Source organism: Sarcophilus harrisii, chromosome 3 (assembly GCF_902635505.1).
Source record: "Sarcophilus harrisii chromosome 3, mSarHar1.11, whole genome shotgun sequence".
Taxonomy (NCBI): domain Eukaryota; kingdom Metazoa; phylum Chordata; class Mammalia; order Dasyuromorphia; family Dasyuridae; genus Sarcophilus; species Sarcophilus harrisii.
Window position 1 is genome coordinate 357,919,643 of NC_045428.1, and position 20,563 is coordinate 357,940,205.

The 20,563-nt window shown below is 41.1% G+C and overlaps 1 protein-coding gene across 2 annotated transcripts in view; it reads right to left on the reverse strand.

Annotated features, from left to right (window-relative positions):
• Nucleotides 1-15,322, reverse strand: part of SCN4B (sodium voltage-gated channel beta subunit 4) — a 34,135-nt gene extending 18,813 nt beyond the window's left edge. The window contains exon 1 of one of the 2 annotated variants that reach the window (XM_031960072.1): nt 15,034-15,322. In XM_031960072.1, coding sequence (XP_031815932.1) covers nt 15,034-15,094 — 61 coding nt within the window. In that variant the 5' untranslated portion in view covers nt 15,095-15,322. Of the gene's footprint in view, nt 1-1,391; nt 1,442-15,033 lie in introns of those variants that run through there. The other variant, XM_031960071.1, reaches the window with a different exon arrangement.
• Nucleotides 15,323-20,563: the final 5,241 nt, after the last annotated feature.

The window sequence follows — 20,563 nt, forward strand, 5'->3', positions numbered from 1 at the left end:
TTTTTATAGCATCTCTGGAGTTAAAACTAGAAGGATTCTCCGAAGTCACATGATCTAACTCCCCCATTTTGCAGATGAAAAAAGTGAGGCTCAAAAAACGGCGAGTGGTTCTTCCAAAGATCCACAGCGAGGAAAGAACAGAGCCAGCATTTAAATCAGGTTATGGCTTCAAATTGTGGGGTCTATCTAGTGTACCAAGTCGTTTGTTTCTATCAGCCAGGACTCCCTAAGACAGGAGCACCTACCTTCACATCCCTCTGAACCCCGACAAAGTTTGGTCTATCCGCTCTGAATTGGGGAGTATTGAGGGGCAGAACCTGCCAAAGCGGGTCTGGGAACATGGATCCTTCAGTCAGATACAAGTCCGTGTCATCTATAAACTACTCGTGGGCAATCCGCAAAGATCGAGTTATGGGGTTATAGAAGAGATTTGGGGAATCTTTGGGTCTACTTGACTATTACCTGGGACTATAGCTGGGACCCCACAGCTGTGAACAATCTCTAACTAGGAAGTCAGGGAGGAAAGATCCTGAAATGATCTGCAAGAAATCCCCCCAAACAAGTGCTTCTGCAGCTTTTCCCCTGAGAGATCCTTTGTGGCTAGGAATTTATTGTAATCGGAGCCATTGACACCCACGAGAGATTTCTCCCAACCACCAGCTGCCGACTTTTCCCCTTCTACTCCCTGACAGATTTGAGTGTCTTCTTGTTTTGCTGTGGGGGTTGTTTCAGTCCCTAAACAAGGCAACCCCAGAATCTAATAATCCTTACTTTTCAATTCCTGCTTACACAGCCTGAATCAACCTTGCTAGGTTTCCTCTTTCCCTGTCCAACAAGAAAAGGAAGGAGGAGGAGGAGAAGGGAGGAGAAGAAAAGAATGTGGTATTGAACATCTAATAACTCGGTGGGAAATAAAAGGCTATGTAATTCAAATATCCTTCCTTTACAGATAGGAAAACTGAAGCCCAAGGAAGTCTAATAGGTCACATAGACATTCAATAAAAGTGAGCATGGGAAATGTAGGAACCATAAGATTTGGAACTGTCAGAACTGGTTTCCATAGGACCACAGATTTAAAACTGGAACACACCTTAGAGTAGCCCCTTCACTATAAATGAGGAAATGAGAAGTGGACTGCCCAAGATCACATAGATAGTAAATGGCAGAGGTAGCATATGAACACCCAGGTTCTTGGACTCCAAAGCCAAGTGCTCCTTACTTATGCTCTACCACCCCAGCTCTGCCACTTGTGCCTGTGGGCTCTTGGGCAAATCTCTTCTCTGGCATAACTTTTCCTCATCTGTAAGACAGGTGGCTAGGTGGCCCAGGAGATAGAGCTCAGAATCAGTAGATTCATCTTTCTGAGTTCAAATCTGACCTCAGATACTTACTAGTTGTGTGCTCCTAGGCAAGTCACAACCCCATTTGTCTCCTTGCTTCCTCTGTAAAAGTCCCTGGAGAAGGAAATAGCAAACCGTTTTAGCATCTTTGCCAAGAAAACCTCAAATGGGGTTGGGAAGAATTGGACACAACTGAAAATTGACTGAACAACAAAGATGAAGGGACCTTAGATGTAACCTAAAGTCTCTTCCAGTTTTAGATCAATGCTCTTAAATACTTTTTGAACAAACATGTGAACTGGTGCAGGTAAGGGAGATAACCACTGCCCAGCAGAAATCTGCTTTGCATCCTGCTGGTTTTGTGTTCCTTTACAGAATGCTAGTGAATGAGTCATCCTAGATATCATTTCGTCCCCCCACAGCCCTACACACACCCTCCAGAAAGGTGAAATGACCAATATCACACAGCTTGTTAATGGTAGATCCAGTTTCCTGACTTCTAGGCCAATTTTCTTTCCAGGACACCACTTTTTTTGCCTAGTGTCTTTTGTTATTAGCTAAACATATTGCAAATTTTAAAATCCACAACAAAATATGTTTATTATGATTATACCTGTATAACCTATGTCAGATTAATTGCCATCTTAGAGAAAGGGCAGGGATAAAGGGAAGAAAGAAGGATGAAAAAATAGAAATCAGAATATTTTAGAAGTAAATGGTGAAAACTAATAAATAATTTTTAAAAGAAAAAATAAAATAAAAAGTCCACAACATTCTGGCTGGGACTTTTTTGCACCTCTGCTCCCAATGGGAATGGTTAAGAAGACAGACAGATGATGCTGCTTGGGCAAAGATGCAGCCTTTTCCCTCCCCCTCCCCCCAGTCCAGGGAAGTCTGGGAGCTGTCTCTTAACAGATGACCTTCTAGCAGGAGACTTCAGCTCTTCTCACAAGAGACTTTAATTCTCTCCCACCATCCTTCTGACCCAGAGCTAAAGAAGTCAAGATGCTTAAAAAGCCATAATGGCTGCATCTCTGGAAGAGATCTATCTGTTCCAGCTGGCCTAGGTGAGCATCCCAGAGCCACAGAAACCTTTCTGGAAAAGAAGTCTAAGATTCAAGTCTTAAGCCAGATTTCCTTTCCCACAGCTTGATATCCTGAGGAAACCATCTCAGTCCCCTTAACAACATAGAACAGGAGGAAAAAAGGGGGAATTGGAGTGACTGACTGCAACAGAGTTTGCACTATCTCTTTAAAGATGAGGAAGCAATTTCTTTGAGTCTCAGTGCAGAAGAGCATATTGCTGCCTGACTCCTATGTGTTTAGGTGGATGACTTATCTATAATACATTCAGGATTTTCAGAGCCAATCATTTCTGTTTCCACTATGGCCTGGAGGAGGAGAGGGACAAGCTGAGAGATGGTTTTTAAATGACAGAGAACTCCTTGGAAATGAAAGGCCAAGTACCAATCTTGGGGGGACAAAAGCAGGAACCTAGATGCCCTTCCCATGTCCCTTCAAGCAGGATTAATTCTGAGGTCCAAGAGATGAACCTTTTCAATAAATTCAACCTTTGTTATAGACCTACTGTGCATCAAGTATTGATTATGTAGGTATTGAGGATACAGAGGTTAACATAAAACAGGTCCTGCTGTCTAGATGTTTATAATCCAATTCTGGAAGCTAGTATGATGCAATGAGAGATTTGCTGGATTTGAGACTCAAAGGAGCTGACTTCAAATCCCAATTCTTCTTACTAGCCCAGGAAAAATGTCTTTCATCTCTATAAGGCTCCTTATCTATAAAACCAGGTAATCTGTAAGACCCCTTCTGAAACTATATTAAACTATAAACTCCTTGAAAGTCCGATTTCTTTTTGTTTCCCAGCACTTAGCACAGTGCCTGGCACATTGTAAGTGCTTAAATGTTATATGCCATGAAATGAAAAGTATTCACATATTAATACAAATGAGGAGAAATGTGACTAGGTATAAAGGAGAAGTCTAGGGAAGCAATATGCCAAATCTGGGGGGCGGGGTGGTAAATCTTCAGGGTTCTGCCTTCTCAACTACTATTTCTTTACATATTGTTAAGTCCAACTAACCAGATAGGCTGGTACATGTGTTTCTTATGGAATGAACTAGGATCTGCTTCTCATCCTGTCACCATCTACTTATCTATTTCTTATCTACTATCTAGGCTGACCCTAGATAAACTGGCTTTCTCATCCACAAACCAGTAATAACAACAATTCCCTCTCTTAATATATAGGCTTACCCAGAGACAATAAGATAATTAAAAATTAAATAGTAATGTATAATAAAAATAAGAACTGCAACTTACTACACAAATGACCTTGGCAAGTCATTTAAACTTCTCTTTACCTCAGTTTCTTCATCTGTAAAATGAAGAGATAGGACTGAATGGCCTTCTAATTCTAAATCTCTCACCCTATAAATATGAAAGCATACTGCATCAGGCTTAGAGTCCACCCAACTTTAAGGCGGTGTATTGATACAGTGATGGGCCTAGACTCATCTTCCTGAGTCCAAATCTGGCCTTAAACACTTACTGGCTATGTGACCCTAAGCAAGTCACTTAACCCTGTTTGCCTCAGTTTTTTCATCTGTAAAATGATCTGGAGAAGAAAATGGCCAACTACTCCCATATCTCTGCCAAGAAAACCCCAAGTAGACTCACAAAGAGTCAGCCTAATTGAACAAAAACAAAATAGTTTACCTAAATTTTAGCAAAGTCTTTGACAAGTCTCTCTACTCATGTGAACCAAATGAAGATATGCTAGCTTTTTAATAGCTTAGTTAAGTGATTTCAGAACTGGGTGAATACCTGGACACAAATAGCAGTAATTTATATTGCAGTGTAGACCTAGAAAAGTACCTTCAGGTATTGGTTCTTACCCTTATGCTAACAATTTTACCAGTCTTGGATAAAGGCATAGATAGCATGCTTATCAAATTTTCAGCTAACCTAAAGCTGAGAAAGATAGTTAACATATTATATGGCAGAATAAGAATCCAAAGAGCTCTTAACAAGCTAGAACACTGGGCCAAAGCCAATATGGGAGAATTGAAAGGAATGATTGTAGCCTCTTTTTTTAAATAAGGAATTTTTTAATTGGACTATGTGGATTAGATTTAAAAAAAAAACTTACAATTATAAGATGGAGAAGTATGGCTAGACAAAAATGTGTCTAAAAAAGATTTGAGTTTCTAGTGAACTGGAAGTGCCATATAAGCAGGTAGATGGCATAGTGGATGGAATGACAAGCCTGGAGTCAAAAAGATTCATCTTCCTGAATTCAAATCCTTAGTAGCTAAGTGACCTTGGATAAGTCACTTAACACTGTTTGCCTCAGTCTCCCCATCTATAAAATAAGCTGGAGAAAGAAATAGCAAACCACTCTGATATCATTGCCAAGAAATCACCAAATGGGATCACAAAGAGTTGGAAACAACTAAAAAAAGACTGGACAAATTCCATTACAGTCTACAGGGTGATACAGTAGCCCAAAAGCTAATGTAAACTTAAATTGAATTAAAAGATACATAGGGAGTCTAGAGTTTCCACCCTTGTCACACCTCATATAGAGTATTATTTTCTGCTCTGAGGGCAACATTTTAGGAATGATAATGTGGAGTCCAAAAGGTCTTAGAATCAGGAAGGCCTAAATTTAAGACCTGTCCCTGACATGGAAGCAGGCAAAGTGCTAACATTCCATCGTTTTCTTAGAAATATTTTTTAAAAGCATTTTAAGATTATCCTAAAGCCTTTGGACCAAATTGAAGGCAAGAAACTCAGTATTTAGTCAAATTTCTAAGGAAAAAATGTCCCAACCTAGAATATCTAACCACTCCTGGAGCTTTCTCAATCTGGAATATCTCTCTATAAGGATCCTCAGCTTCTTCAAATGCCTCATTTTTGTGGAGGGTCCCAGATTGACCTTAAATCCTCTTCCTAGCTTATGGACTTCAAAAGCAATGCACCTTTCTTCAGAGTTCCTTTTGTGTGTTGTTCCCCCTATTAGAAAATAAGTTCCTTGAAAGCAACTTTTCCCAGAATTTTATCATGTCTAAGAGATAAACTCTTTTTTTCTCTACTTCAGATTGGGTCTGATGGGTAAAAAAGAGATTTGCTGGAGTTTTTTGCTTTGTTTGTATTTGTATACCCAGTGTCTGGTATAAAGTAACCACCTAGTAAATTCTTGTTTCTTTCCCTCCTTTCCTTCTTGCTTTTTTCCTTCCCTTCCTTCTTTCTGTTCTTCTTTCCTTCCTTCCATCCTTCCTTTCTTATTTCCTTTCTATTTTCCTCCCTTCTTTTCTTCCTTTCTTCTCTTTGTTTCCTTTCGTCTTTCCTTTCATCCTTTCTTCTTTCCCTCCATCTTTCTTTCTTTACCTTCTTCCTTACTTCCTTTCTCCCTTCCTTTCCCCCTTTTTCCTTTCATCCCACCTTGCATTGTTTATTTTTTTATTTCCTCTGCTTTATTTCCTCTCTCCTCTGCTTCCTTCTTTCCTTCCTTCTTTGCTTCTGTCCTTTCCTCTTTCCTTCCTTCTTTCTTGAGCCTAACTCTTAATCTCTTAGGAAAGAATGTAAAAGGTCAAGAACAAAGTCAAAGCCCCTGATATTAGATTAAGGCTGGGAACCAAATTTAGAACTAGAAATACCTCCAGTCTACTTAAGGTCATTTGGCCTTTCTCCCTTGCCCAAAGGGATTAGTTATGACCTATCTAAAACCAATACTCTCATTTCCCATTTCCTGAAAGGATTAGGGTATTGAACCAAGAGATGTGATCCTCTTGATTATTTCCAGTCACCTGTCACTAGCTAAGGGAGATGAGCTGTTGGAAAGAGTAGTCAAAAAGAGTCTCCTTGTTTTTAAGAGATTACTTTTCAGGGGTATTCTGAAAAATGGTTAAGCAGGTATTAGTGTCTGAAAATGATAAAGTAGAATGTGAGCCCCGAAATGTGTCATTTTTCCTTGTTCAAGATTCCTATAAATGCTATTTCAAAATATCTTGTGTGGGAGACATATATAAGGGCACAAAGAGGCTGTCAGTTATTTAGAATAATATTAAATTAATATATAATTTGTTGCTGGTAATCTAGTGAAAAGAACTAAAGGAAGTTAGGAAATTTATCCTGTACAAGAGAAGACTTGTCAGATCTTGTGGAATAGTGACTAGAAAGTTTTCTTGGGAATCAAGAAGACCCCCTAATCAGGAAGGTCTGCCTCAGATGTACACATCTTCAAGTATTTGAAAGATTATCATTTAAAAGAGAAATTAGATTTGTTTTATTTTTTTTTCCAAAAGGAGATACAAAAAGTATGGAAGTAAGGGAAAGGTAGATTTGTTGTTACTGATTCTAGGATCAGTGCTCTATCCACTGTCTTCCAAGCAGATTTAGGTATAAGGTACAGAAAAACACCCTAACAGTGAGAGTAGTTTTAAAGTAGAATAGGATGCTCTTTCCATACATAAGCACGAATTTAAGCAAGCTCCTTTACACTGAAGTTCTTTAAGCAGTGGGTGGATTGGCTACTTGAGTACATTGTAGAAGAATGGATGGGACTAGATGGCCTTCAAAGTCCCTTCCAATTCTCAGATGCTGAGATTCAAGTTTTCCAAGAAATAGTGGATAATTTCTGGTTCATCTTCGTTTTATACCTTTTATCTCTAGAGATGAGATTTCATCTCACATCTCCATACCTTTGTGCAAGTTGTTCCCCAGGTCTGGAAAGTACTGCCTTTTCAATTCCACCTCTTATTTAGCTTTTTCAAAGTACAACATAAGTGCAGCGTCCTTCAGGAGGCTTTTCCTCATTCTCTGCTTCTCCATTATTAGCCCTGTGTCCCTCTTGAAATTACCGTGTATTGATGACTAACTGGGAAAGACTTAGCTACTCTAATCAATACAATGATCTAAGACCATTCCAAAAGCCTCCTGAAGAAAATGTTTTACCACCTTCAGAGAGATAATTGATGAACTCTGAATACAGACAGAGGCATTTTTTTTTCTATTTACTATGTTTTTTCTTGGTCTTTTCCTTTTTCTTTCTTTTTTTTTTTTTTTTTTTGGCAACATGGCTAATATGGAAGTATGTTTTATATGATTTCACTACTCCATTATCATTGCATAGCCCTCATCCCTTGATCATTTTAATTACCTTTTTCTGTGCTTCCACTAAAGAAAATTCTTTCAGAGATTATGAATCATGATTAGGTACCAGATTGAGGATTTTTCTAGTGAATTGATCAGAATCTCCATAGGAATGGAGAAATCAGACACTAAACGCTGTATATGCTAGGTCTAAAATGTAACCCAACACAACAAAAAGATTGCAATCTTGAACTCCAGAAGATGAGAAGGAGGAGAATCCCTAATTACTGATGCACAAAAAAGGGAGGAAGGGAATTGTACTTTGGGCCAGATTTCATTGATTTTTCAAGTTAAAAAGGATGTCTGTGTACAATCTAAGCTCTGTATGCTTTGCTTTGCTTCATTTTTGTTTTGTCCAGTTATACTTTTATCTCATCTTTTGTGTAGTAAAAAGCTGTGAGAAGAAAGAAAACTCAATTTCAAGTCAAAGGACCTGGATTCAAATTCTGCTTTTGCCCCATACTGGTCGTGTGACTTTGGATAAATAATTTAATCTCTCTGGGTTTATGTAAAGTAAGGGAACTGGATCAGAGTCTCTCTGAGATCTCTGCTGGTTCTTAATCTATGAGCCTTTCAGTCTACAAAGTCATGGCAGATATGGAATAGCTATAGCGTATGCATGGTATACAGCAACTCTTTCTAACCCTTTTGGAGCCCAGGTCTGGTCTGAAGTAGAGAAAAGGAGAGTACAACTCTTAGTAATGGAAAAATTCTGGCAAGAGCTGGAAGTTTTCTACTTGGAAAATTTATGGACCTCAATAAGAATAAGTTTGAGCTTCACAAATAAAATATTTGCTCCCAGAGTAGAAAAGCAAGTCTGGGAATTCATCCCTGAGGTTATCAGATCTGAATTTCTACCTTCTCTAGTCCCATTCTATCCTTCAAGATTAGTACTGCATGGGGCAGCTAGGTGGCACAGTGGATAGAGCACCAGCCCTGAAGTCAGGAGAACCTGAATTCAAATCTGGTCTCAGATACTTAACACTTCCTGGCTGGGTGACCCTGGGCAAGTCACTTAACCCCAATTGCTTCAGCAAAAAAAAAAAAAAAAAAAAAAAAAATTAAAATTAAAATTAAAAAAAATTAGTAATGCCTGCCATTCCTATAGGAACATACTGTGATTTGACACAAGGGTAGGCAAATGCTTTCCATTTACTCGGGGAATAGGAAAGCGTCATATGATTGTAATTTGTCATTGTTACCATATCAATGTTATCATTACCACCACCATCTACACTGAGGCAGGCAAGGGATATCACGTTGGCAGCCTGGGTACACTAAGAGTCTTAAACTCAGCCCATTTTTCTTTCCCCATCAAGAGAACCAAGTAAAATCCCAGCAGTTAATTTCAGTATCCCATAACAATCACTTAGGATGAGGAGGCAGGAATTGAATGTGAGGAGGGGAAAGGGATTCATCCCTACTTATTCCAAGTTTAGAAATAAGTCCTCATAGGACTGCAGAAATATCTGACTTTAATAGGTAGGTTAATATACTTAGATCCCAGTGATCTCCATCACTGGGAGTCAGAAAATGGGTCCAAGGACTTTGGGACAGGACTTTTGATGGGGAAGGGATCTTTGGGGTGCAGAGCCAAACCAAGAAAGGCCCCACTGGACCCAAAGACAACGGAAAGGCTTCTGCTACCTCTCCCTAGGCAACCTGCCTGCTTCCTGCCTTCTCCCAAGGGCTTTACCTGGATATAAACAAGCCCCGAGACACCCTCACCATGTAACAAAGCTTTGCAAACAACTGGCTCCTCTCTCCCTCAGGCTACAGAATGGGTAAGGTTGACACTCTCAAACACCATTAGCTTTCTCCTTCCCTCAATACCCGGCGGCCCCCACTGGAACCTTGCTCTCCTAGCCCCAAGACTCCTATAAGAAATAAGAAACAATCCACAATTCCAACTTCAAGCTGGGGGACCTTTTTCCCCTTTCTGGTATGATTCAGCCCTTTCCCTTTTCTTCCTTGAAGTGGAACTGAGCACTCACTTTCTCCTAATTGGTTCCTCATTAAGCTCATCCTTTATAAGTACATACCAAGGGAAAGGGGTTTATACAACATAACACCCTAGCAAGTGATAATTAAACACAGATCATAGCAATTAAGCATATCAGGGAAAAAGAGCCAGAGAAAAAGGAGGGGTGGGAAGTAAAGATGACTACCAGTACATACTTTAGAAGGCGACCCAAGCTCCTGATAAACAGTTTGTCTTCAAGCTGTTAAAAAGTGGCTAGTGAGGATCGCTGCCGGGCTTCCAAGGTCAGGATTCCCTCCTCCACTGTTCATGACCTTCCAGAATGTGACAGGTCTTTCTTTACCTCTTAAATTCCTACATAACCTGATAAACAGTTTGTCTTCAAGCTGTTAAAAAGTGGGACGTGTTTTCTTGAGTCTAATCTAAATTCCCTAGTCAATAGCTTTCTCTCTCAGACATCAGAAAAGATTTTATTTTGAACATGTTGAATGCACTTATGATGTGTTCATTTAGATTATAGTTGAATGTTTTTGAGGGAAATTCCTCTAACTAGATTAATGACCACTAGGAGAGGGGATTACATAAAGTCTCTATCTCCCTTAGAGATAGCCCAGGGCTCTGCACCTAGGCAAAATTAATAAACGTTTACTGACCTAAATTTTAAAATCACTTTTATCAAACCACACTACTATGGTTTAACCTCGTCCATCTGTTAAATGGGTAGGATTGGATTCAGTGACCCGGCCCTCCTTGCTGTTCCTCTCACATAATACTCCAACTCCTTCCTGACTCCAAGCATTTTCTCAGGCCGTTCCCCATCCCTGGAACTCTCTCCCTCCTCATCTTCAGCTCTGACTTCCTTCAAATCTCAGCAGCTGTAAGAAGCCTTTCCCAGCCCTCCTTAATCTTAGTGCTTTTTCTTTATTGATTACTATAGATATAGATATATCTTGTTGGTAAATAACTTCTTACACAATGTCTCCCCAATTAGGCTTCTTTGACAGAAGGGACTGGTTTGTTTTTATTTAATTTATTTATTATTTATTTTGCCTTTCTTTGTCTCCAGTGCTTAACATAGTGCCTAATATTAGAAGATGTTTAATAAATAATTATTGACTTGACTTGGTGCCTGGTACTAGAAGGTGTTTAAAAAATAATTATTGACCTGACTTGACAAGGAAGTCTCCTAGAGGTCATAGTTCACTTTTGCAAAATCATCTTTCTATCACTCTATCGAAGTTTTCTACTGCGCTGAAGACATACATGTCCATCTACATCCAAACCTATGTCCAGATAAAATTCAGAGGCATGAAATTTCCTTCCTTCTGCGTGTCATATCCATCCCTTGTCTTTCCCTCCCACATAACCATTCCCCTGCCTCCCAAGAACAAAATCACTTTCTCTTCTTTAATTTATACTTTAAACTATCAGTACACTTATTCCACTGAGCTTTACTATTTGATATGATTAATCCTGGCTCAACCCATTATTCTTGGGGTGATCTAGGACAAGTCATTTTATTTCTCTGCACCTCAGTATTTCTCTCTATAAAACAAGAGATTAGACTAAACGTTTTAAAATCTATGATCCATTAAAGTCTATGTTCCCTAAGGGCAGGGATGATATAGGATAGGTTTATGCCATTGTGGGTAGAATGAATGTGTTATTTAGACAGAATGGTATAATGGAATGAATGTTGGTTTTGGAATCAGAGGTCCTGGAATCAAATCTTGTTTATGCTACTTTCTATCTGAATAGCTTAAGGCAAGTCATTAGAAATCTCTGAATCTCGGTTTTTATTTCAGTAAAAAGACGACTTTGGACCAACTGGATATTAAGGTCCATTTTTGGAAAACTGAAGCCTTTTTTCTCTTTTAAGGCAATGATTTCCAAACTGTTTTAATACAGCAACCTTATCAATACAAAAATACCCAATGTACCCCCAATATATGTATATTTACTTGTTTATAAGGGAGGTAGCTTGGCTTAATGGAAGAAGCACTGGATTCAGAGTGAACACCCATCTCCGATATTTGCTTTCTATGTGTCCCTAGGCAAATCACCTCACCTCACAGGTCTGAGGATTAAATGAGATAACACACATAAAGTGCAAACTTTAAAACAATATGTTAACTGCCGCTAAAATTATATACATGTGCTACTATACTATTAATTATGCACATTATGAAATGCAAAATTGAAATTTTAAAAAGGATGAGATAAAGATGAGATTAAAATGGATGCCATAGGATAGAGATGTGCTAAAGACAGATACTATGACTGACTATCATGGAGAGGGTGAGATGTAACTTATCTTTTCATCATTGAATGCTCACTCATCAAAATCGCGTCAGGGATCACTAAAGAGTCAAAGAACCCGTTTTGAAGGTCACTGTCCTAGAGAAGAGTCACTAGCCCACTAACATACAGTGTCCTCTTAGGTGGTGCAAACATTCCTAACTACAATCTTCACATGCCATTTAGGGAAATGAAGGAGAAATAGCCAACATCTGAAAGGGAATTGTTTGAATAGGAAGGATATCACATTTGGATTGAGAGAAGAGGAAAGTTGAAAATATGCAAGTTAAGTCAATCTTTAGCCCGTCTTATTAGGAAAAGCAATTTATACTTTGTAAACTATCTATTTCTATGTTTGATTCCTTTCTCTTTTTAAAGATTCTTGCTCTTCTCTTAGCAAACAAAGGGGGGAAAAAGATTTGGAATTTTAGCTTAGGTCAAATACGAAGCGGAATTAGAGTATCCCTAGAGTTAAAGCATATAGTGGAGGTAGAAGCTGCTTAGATAGAAATGTAGTGCTAAGGGTACCAATAAAGTGGTGAAAATTCAGGTCAAAGAGAAATCTGAGATCTCAAGAATAACTGACCCCTTCTTTTATGGGATTTTTCTTCATGGATATATTCAGTTTCAATAAACATTAAATTCCCACTATATGTGAAGCTTTACATTGAACACTGAAAAAAATAATAAATTGAGATAAGATTCAGCTTCTGCCACCACTGAGTTCAGTCTAGTCAAAGACAGAAATAATGATGTCATGATTAGGGAATAAGAGAAAATCAAACCAGAAGCTATGAAACCTCCAAGAAATGAAGGGTTATTGCTGATTTGGGGGTGGGATGGAGAAAGATGGTATTCAGTAAACGTTTAATTTCGATCTCTTTCAAAAACAATCTTTGGAAGAGCTAGACTCTCTTTGAGAAATGGCAAGATGAACACTCATGTACAATGTATTACATAGAACTACATTCCCTTGTAGGGATCTCTTACCTTTTCCCACCCCCCCCCACCCCCCAGATGAAAATAGATAGGAAGAATGGAAAGATCTAGAATCTCCACTATCAAGGTATGTCAGTGTGAAGTCACTATATGTATAGAATCTATTGGGACAAAGGCAATATGATTCCCCATTCCATTCATTTCCATTTTTAAAGCATTTATTAAAAAACTACTCTGTGCCAGGTACTAGGCCAGATGTTAAGGAAACAAAATAAAAAACAGTGCCTGCCCTCAAGGAACTTACATTCTATTGACTCAGAAGTGGAATAATATAGTTGGTACTTAATGAATATATTTTGGATTGTCTTAAGAAGCACAAAATCTAAGAACCAGATGGGATCTAAAAGATCATCTGCATCTGATGCCCTCATTTTGGAGATGAGAGAGAGAGAGAGAGAGAGAGAGAGAGAGAGAGAGTTAGTTTAGAAGACTCCCTTAAGGTGACATTGCTTGCCAGTAGAAGAACTGGCTTTAGAACTTAGGTCACGATTTACATGTTTGCCTCAGCTATTTCCTTCCCCCAGGAATCTCTAATCTAATGCTGCTTCAAGGCAGTTTCTCTCTTTTCCTCAGAACCGTAATAAGATTTTACATTGATGTGGTAACTTTAAATATGCAAATAACATTATATGTATAATCTCATTTTATTCTGACAACACTAAGAAATAGGTGCCATAAATAAAAATGATAATCTGTATCATTTTACAGATTAGGAAAATGAGATTAGAGAGGAGAGTGGCTTGCCCATGGCCTTGCAGTTACTGTGTATCAAAGCCTGGATTCTAACCCAAGCCTTCCTCATGCCAAATCCAGTATTTGATCCCCCACAACAAGCTAAGACTAATGTAAGATGATGATAAAAGATGCACAATCTACACCTTAGACTAAGCACTCTTAAAACCACAGCTCTGGCTCCCTGCAATGGAAGGTGGGATGCTTCTAAAAGCACAATTCAGGGGTTCAGGGCCCACCTTGACATACTCCTCTGTGAAACAAAGTATCTAAAGAAAAGAGCACAAGGCATTGGAAGAAAAACAGATTTCTTCAGTCTAACCAGGGACAACATAATTGAATCTCAGGAAACAGCACATCAGCCCGCTCTTTCAGCAGTAACTCCAGGCCGGGGGCAGAGTCACAAACCAGAGTCACAAGAGATATTTGCAAAAACCCTGGTCACTTTCCTTTGGGACTTCGATTGCCAATGTTTTTGGGAGCAATACCCATTTAAGTGCCTCAGCCCAATGGAATCACAATCTGTTCCACAGGACAGAGCCCTGTCAGGTGGCAGAGGCCTCGGCTTACTCTGAAGCCCAGCTATGATTTATGAGGATATCAAGTTCCATCCAAATGACATTCCATAATCACTGAAAGTTTGGCAATCTCTATAAAAATAATCACACACGCAACTATATACAATGATATATTAACAAATATTCACTCTTATTGCTTTCAATCTTACAAGTAATTTCTCACTATTAGAATCTCACTCTTTCCTCTCAAAGAAATATGGAATTGTAAATGATTCCAGGAGGTAGGTCCTTCCAAAGTGTTCTGTGAACCACTTCATTACCCAGTCTCCACCCCACTCCCACCCCTATTTTCCAATCCCACCCTGAATTTCAGGAGTGGACAAAAAAAATCAGCAAACGGTGGGCCCTGAAGCAGGTAGAAAGCAGAGATTCTTAAGCGCAGGAGTAAAGAAGTTGGGGAGGGGGGAAGAGAGCGCTGAGGAGCCCCCTGCTGATGCATGGAAACGACCACCAAACCGAACTGAAATAAAGTTGCAGCAGCTCTAAAAATGAGAAGAATTTCACCTGCTCACCCGCCACACATACGCACACACACGCACACACGCACACACCCTTCCCTTCTCATCCCTTCCATTGCGCAAAGACAGTGGAAAGGGGGTGTCCAGAGGCGCTCACTCCAAAGCCCCCTCCCCACCACTTCTTCGGTTCGAAGTGCAGCCTCTAAGCTGTGTCTGAAGCAGCAGTGAAGTGAGGTGGGAAGAGGGCAGGCGGGGAGGGGGCGGTGTGCGGGGGGACGAAGTCTGCGGGTGCCGAGCAGGCGTCGGAGCTAGGTGGTCAGAGGAACCGTTACCATCCTGCGCTCCTGCATGGGGAGTAGCCGGACAGCAGCCCTCCCCAAACCCACTCTGTGCCGGGCGACCCTCACTCGATGTGCCATTTCCTTTTCCCAGTGGGGAAGCTGGAGGAGACCAAACGCCGGCGACCTTACCCAAAAGCCCGGTGCCCAACCATGTCGCCGCGGTTGGCACTTGGTACCCAGCCCCGGGCATCGTCCTGTCTTCTCCGGGAAGTGCAGAGAAAGCAAGGGCTGCGGCGCGAAGCTGAGACAGGGACTGGAGATTAGAAGGTATAGAGTGGGGGCACAGAGCCTCCCGCTCACCCTCGTCTGCAGTCCGCCACCCAACAGCCACCGGAGCTCTGCACCGGCCCGGCTCGGCAAAGTTAGCGCGGAGAAGAGAGCAGAGAAAGGGAGGGGAAGGGAGAGGAGGGGAGGGAAAAGGAGGGGGCGGGGAGCAAGGAGATAGGGAAAGAAAGAGGAGCTTCCTCCTGCCCCCTGGAGCCGGCTGCGGGAGATGCTGCGGGAAGAGGAGGAGGAGGAAGAAGAGGAGGAGGTGGAGGAAGAGAAAAGGAGAGAAAAAAAAGAGAGAGAGAGAGAAAGAGAGAGAACCTGCCAGCCTGCAGTCGGCGACTTCAGGACACGGACTCAAATGTCCGAGAAGTGTCTTTCTAGATACCCTCCTCGGCCCTTGCAACAACGGCTTACAGTCCTAGGGAATCAAGGGAAGAGAAAGGGACTCCTTGCCCCTTTCCTTATGAAGGAGAGAAGGGGTTTTATACCGCCGTGAGGGGCCAACAGGGAACACTCTCCATCCCCGCACTGCAGTACCAGTCAGCACGTGGGCAGCCCAGCCCTCCGTTCCCGGGCCACTGGCTGCAGCTATCCGGCCTGTGCTGTGGGTTATATAAGGGGCGGATAGTTGTTTTTGTTGTGTTGTGTTGTGAGGGGCTGATCTGGGGGATTTGAGAAGAGATCATGGACTTCTCCCTCTCCCACACCCACCCCAGCAAAGGATATGCACTCCCCACATTGCACATTTCTGAAGCTTCCAGCTTCTGCAGACTAGTAGGGACTCTGAGTTGCTGCTGGGGCAGCTGCAAACTGCAACAGGGACTTCTGAACCTAAGCAACTGTTAGGAATCCTAGACTCTTGTGTCTGGGCTGCAGCTTCTGCACCATTGCCTGATTTCTTACCGCCTCCCACTTCACAAGCTGCACCAATAATTGGATGGCCAAGACCCTGGTCAGCTGCCAAACACTGAAATGTTCATAGCAGACCCAAAGGGAGGAAGCTCAAGAGATCTAATACAGCTTCTCCCCCCTCCTCATTTTACAAAGAGAAGAAACTGGGGTCCTGAGAAGCTGAGACCTAAGGTCACTGCTGCTGCTAGTCAGCAGCAGAAACAAAATTTTATTTCAAGTCTTCAGTGTAATACTTAGGAACCTGCATTTTGAGTCAAATGAACTGGGCTCAAATTCTGGTTCTGGTCCCTAGTATGTGTGCTATGTTAAGCAAATCTCTTCCCCCCCCCCCCGCCCTCCCCTCCCCATGCTTGAGTTTACTCATGTGTCAAAAGAGAGGGTTGGGATAGAGGAGCTCTGAAATCTCTTCAAGCTCTCCCTTCTATGAACCTATAAACTGAAATTTAGTGTTATTTCATTATAGCGTCCCAGAATTCAACATCCCATCATGATAGGCCAGAAACAACTCCTTCTCCTGATCCTGTCTCCAACCCTCATTACCTTCTTCTATCAATTACCCAAAGCCCATAAGGTTCTCCAGTTGGAAATCTGGTTAAATACCCCCAATCCTCATCACTTCAGGCCTGATGCTACAGTCTCTCTCTAGCTCTAGCTCCCTAGCTCTGTCTCTATGACTATCTCTCTGTCTTTGCCTGTCTCTGTCTTTCTATATCTATGTCTCAGTCCCTCTGTCATCCTTCCCCCTCCACTCCAGTTTCCTTCCTCTCCTTTTCTAATGTACCCTCACTCTTCATACTTTGTTTCCTCCCAGTTCAATAGAGGAAACTACCACCTACTTGTCTCCTCTTGAAGCTTCTTGTCCTCATTCTCTCCTAAAAACTTCTTAACTCTTTAAAATTCCACCTCCAACCTGATTTTCTTCTCTAGCCAAAAATTGATATGCCTCTACAAGATAGGGCTATCTAGAGGCTATTTCTTTGTAAGGATCCCAACTAACAGAGCACCCAGATAAAATAGGTCAAATAGGTATATCCTATTATGAAAGGCTGCTAATTGCACTGTCCCAATTGTCCACCTGTACATCTGACCTTTCCCCTTCCCAGTGCTCCTGATGCTTATTCAGATCCCCTTCTTTCCAGACCCTCTGGCCTCAGCAACATCAAATTAGACCAGTCCAACATGGAAAAATTATAATTCCATCTAAGTGGGTTCAACATGCATGCAATATCACCAATTCAAACTCTTCCTAGAGAATACAGGACCCTGAATCACAGAAAGCAACCCTAAGAGTTGCAGGCATGAATGATAACACAGGCATAAACTGTGGTCTTTATTTTTATAACAGGGGTCATGTTTCCCTGAGCAAGAAGCACAGGTGAAAAGAGATGGGCCAAGGGCAAGGAAAGCGACTACACACACACACACACACACACACACACACACACACACACACAAGGTCAGGTGAAGGGGTAGAGAGGAGGACAGAGAACCATGGATATCTTTAGATGCTGACAGCAGGCAGCAAGAGCCAAATAGAATAGAGTGCCTTCTCCACCACCCTCTTGGCCTTTCTCTTGCCCCACATTCTCAGAAATCCCAGACCTTCCTCCAAAGAGGAAATGTAGCAGCTGGGTTGCAAAAAAAAAAAAAAAAAAAAAAAAAAAAAAAAAAAAAAAAAAAAAAAAAAAAAGTTTAGGAAAGGTACTAGTGTGCAGATAGATCAATAATAATGATTCCTTATTGTTGTGTTTATACAGCACTTTCCTCAAAAAAAAAAAAACCTCAAAGTCTTTTCACAAGCATTATCTCAATAATTCTCTAGGGTCCTCAAGAGGAGGTAGGGAGAGAGAAAAAGAAGAAGAAAAGAGAGATGGGGAAAGAGAGAGAGAGAGAGAGAGAGAGAGAGAGAGAGAGAGAGAGAGAGAGAGAGAGAGAGAGAGAGAGAGAGAGAGAGATAACAAGACAGAGAGACAGAGACAGACAAAGAGAGACAGAGACAAAGAACTTATCAGTTGTATATGTAGCTGGACAGTGTTCCTTCTTTGCTATTCTTTGAAGTTTACCTCCTTCAAGAAGTCTTTGATGATTTGTTGAATCTTTATTTACCCTAAAAATCATCATTCCTAAGAAGGAAGGTAAGGATAATGTATCATATGAAATGGAATAGAGAGGATTATTTGTTCCTCTTATCAAATCTCTATTGGAAGTTCCTTGAGGGAAAAGACAGTATCTTCTGTGCTGCTGGGTAGCATTTGATTCCTGAAGATGATAAAGTGCATACATATCCAAACTTTTGGGTGGCCCAGTTCAGAGAACACCCTGCAGAACAAGTTTTCAGAGAGATCTCTCTGGATTGGGCCTGGAGCCAACCAGCTGTCAAGAGAGTGTTCCTTCTCTGGCAGAATGAGAAAAGACCTGGATTTATGATAAAGGAAGCTTTTCCTTGGGGGACTCGTTAAGGTTTCTTTGGCAGTTATTCCAAATGGCCTTCAGCAAGCCCAGGCAGTCACCACGACTCCCCTCTCCCAACCTCAACCTTCTACCCTCAATCCACCTGGGAACAGGAATTAGGGCTAGAGCTTAGAGGCAGCAAAACCTAAGCTTAGAATCAGAAACAGAACCTAGCCCATCTTCCCAGTATTTACTGACTTTGGAGTGTCCCCAGACAAACGTAGGGTAGGGGTAAGGAGAAATGAAGAGGTAGTACACTATCCCAGCAAAGGTCTAGCTTCAAGCTGGAAAGTCTAGTCCTCTTTAGGAGATGTCATCTATAAACAGTAACTGGGAGGGTTTATCTCCATGACAACTTATAGAGGACCCTGAACTTAAAGGTGGGGAGGGGTTAAGGAGACCTTCTATTTTTAAGGTCCATGAAACTATTATAAGAGGCACTCAGTATAACTAGCATGAAGCCCCAGCAGAAATCCTTTTTTCTCCTTCTATGAGATCATAGAATTTAGAGCTATAAGGGAACTTAGAAATCCTCTACTGAAATATGCATATTTTACAGATGAAGCAACTGAGGCCAAAGAGGCCTATAGTCATATAGATAATATGTGTGGAGGAAGTTCCCCTTAGCTTCCCTATCACTCATTCATCATTCCATATTTCTTCTCTTCCCACCTACCTTTCCTCCAAATATTTACATAGACTTCTTAATGGAAGCCCTTGAGGGAAGAGAATTTGAGATTTCACAGGAAGGTCCAGAACCAGTTTTGCCTTCTTGAGATTTCTGATCTAGGATTGAGACACTTGGATCCTCTGACCTCACCTCTCACCTCTAACCAAAACCATGGTCTGTGGCTGTTCTTCCCTTACCTGCACTGCAGTCCAGTCATAAATGGGAACATTACCCCCCTTGACCTCAAAATTATAGATTCCAATGCTACTTTGCATCTCATTCATATGTTCATTTAAAGTCCAAATGTGTAGAAATCCCACTCTCTCCTGCTGTATTAAATTGTATTGTTCTAATCAGAAAACACTTTCTCAGAGAGTTTACTAAATTATAGAATTTTAGAGTTGAAACTTACCTTTAAAAGTGTTTAATCCAACCCATTTACAGATGAGAAAACTGAGAACAGATGAAGTGACTTATTCAGGATCACACAGTTAGTAGAAGTAACTAGGACATGCATTCAGCTCCCCTGATTCCAAATCTATGGCTTTTTCCAGTTATACACAATGATTCTCACCTAAATACTCTCAGATACTTTTTCATTCCCTTCCATTTCACCCTGCTCAAGAAATCTAACCTTATCCTACTCCCAGTCATAAGCAATAACTTCAGCAAGCATCAAAAGGGTTAATAGATCAGCAGGCACCAACTGGGCTCTGCAGCCCCAGAAATTGCTTGTCACTGTTGAGAGTCAGACAAGAAGGCTAACTTATTACAACACAACTTTATGCCCTCTTTCTTCCATCTCCCTTTAAATCATATTCCTCCAGACAGGAAAAGGGCTGAGCCTCTGCTTGCTCAGAACGATAGTTAATAAAGGGAAAGCTGCTGCAAAAAGAAATAGCCTCTATCAACCCTCTTCCTGAGAAGAAAATCTAGGGATGCAGAGGAGGAGGCTGTTTGCCTGCTTATTCTTCAATTTTTCCAAAAGCTCTTCCATCTCCAGTTGTTAATTCCCTATTCCTTGGAGCCAGAAAGAAGCAGAATCCTGGGTCCAGTTTCAAAGGAAAGCTACTTTATCTGCAGCTCAAGAACTAGGTATGCAGCCATCTCCTTTATTTCTTGGCATCTATACATTTACTGCAAGGTTCAGTCCACTCAATATTTCAAGCAAAGGAGGGAAAATCCACTCCAATCCTTTCATCTGGTGAGCTCATTTGAGGACAGAGAAAGAAGGAGGGAGAAGGGGAGGGACTGAGGGATGGACGAAAGGAGGAGGCATGAAAGTGGGGAAGGGAGGAAGGAGCTGAAATCTTGTGGTCAGAAATCCTTTGTACAGGACAGTCCCAAAGCTGAGAA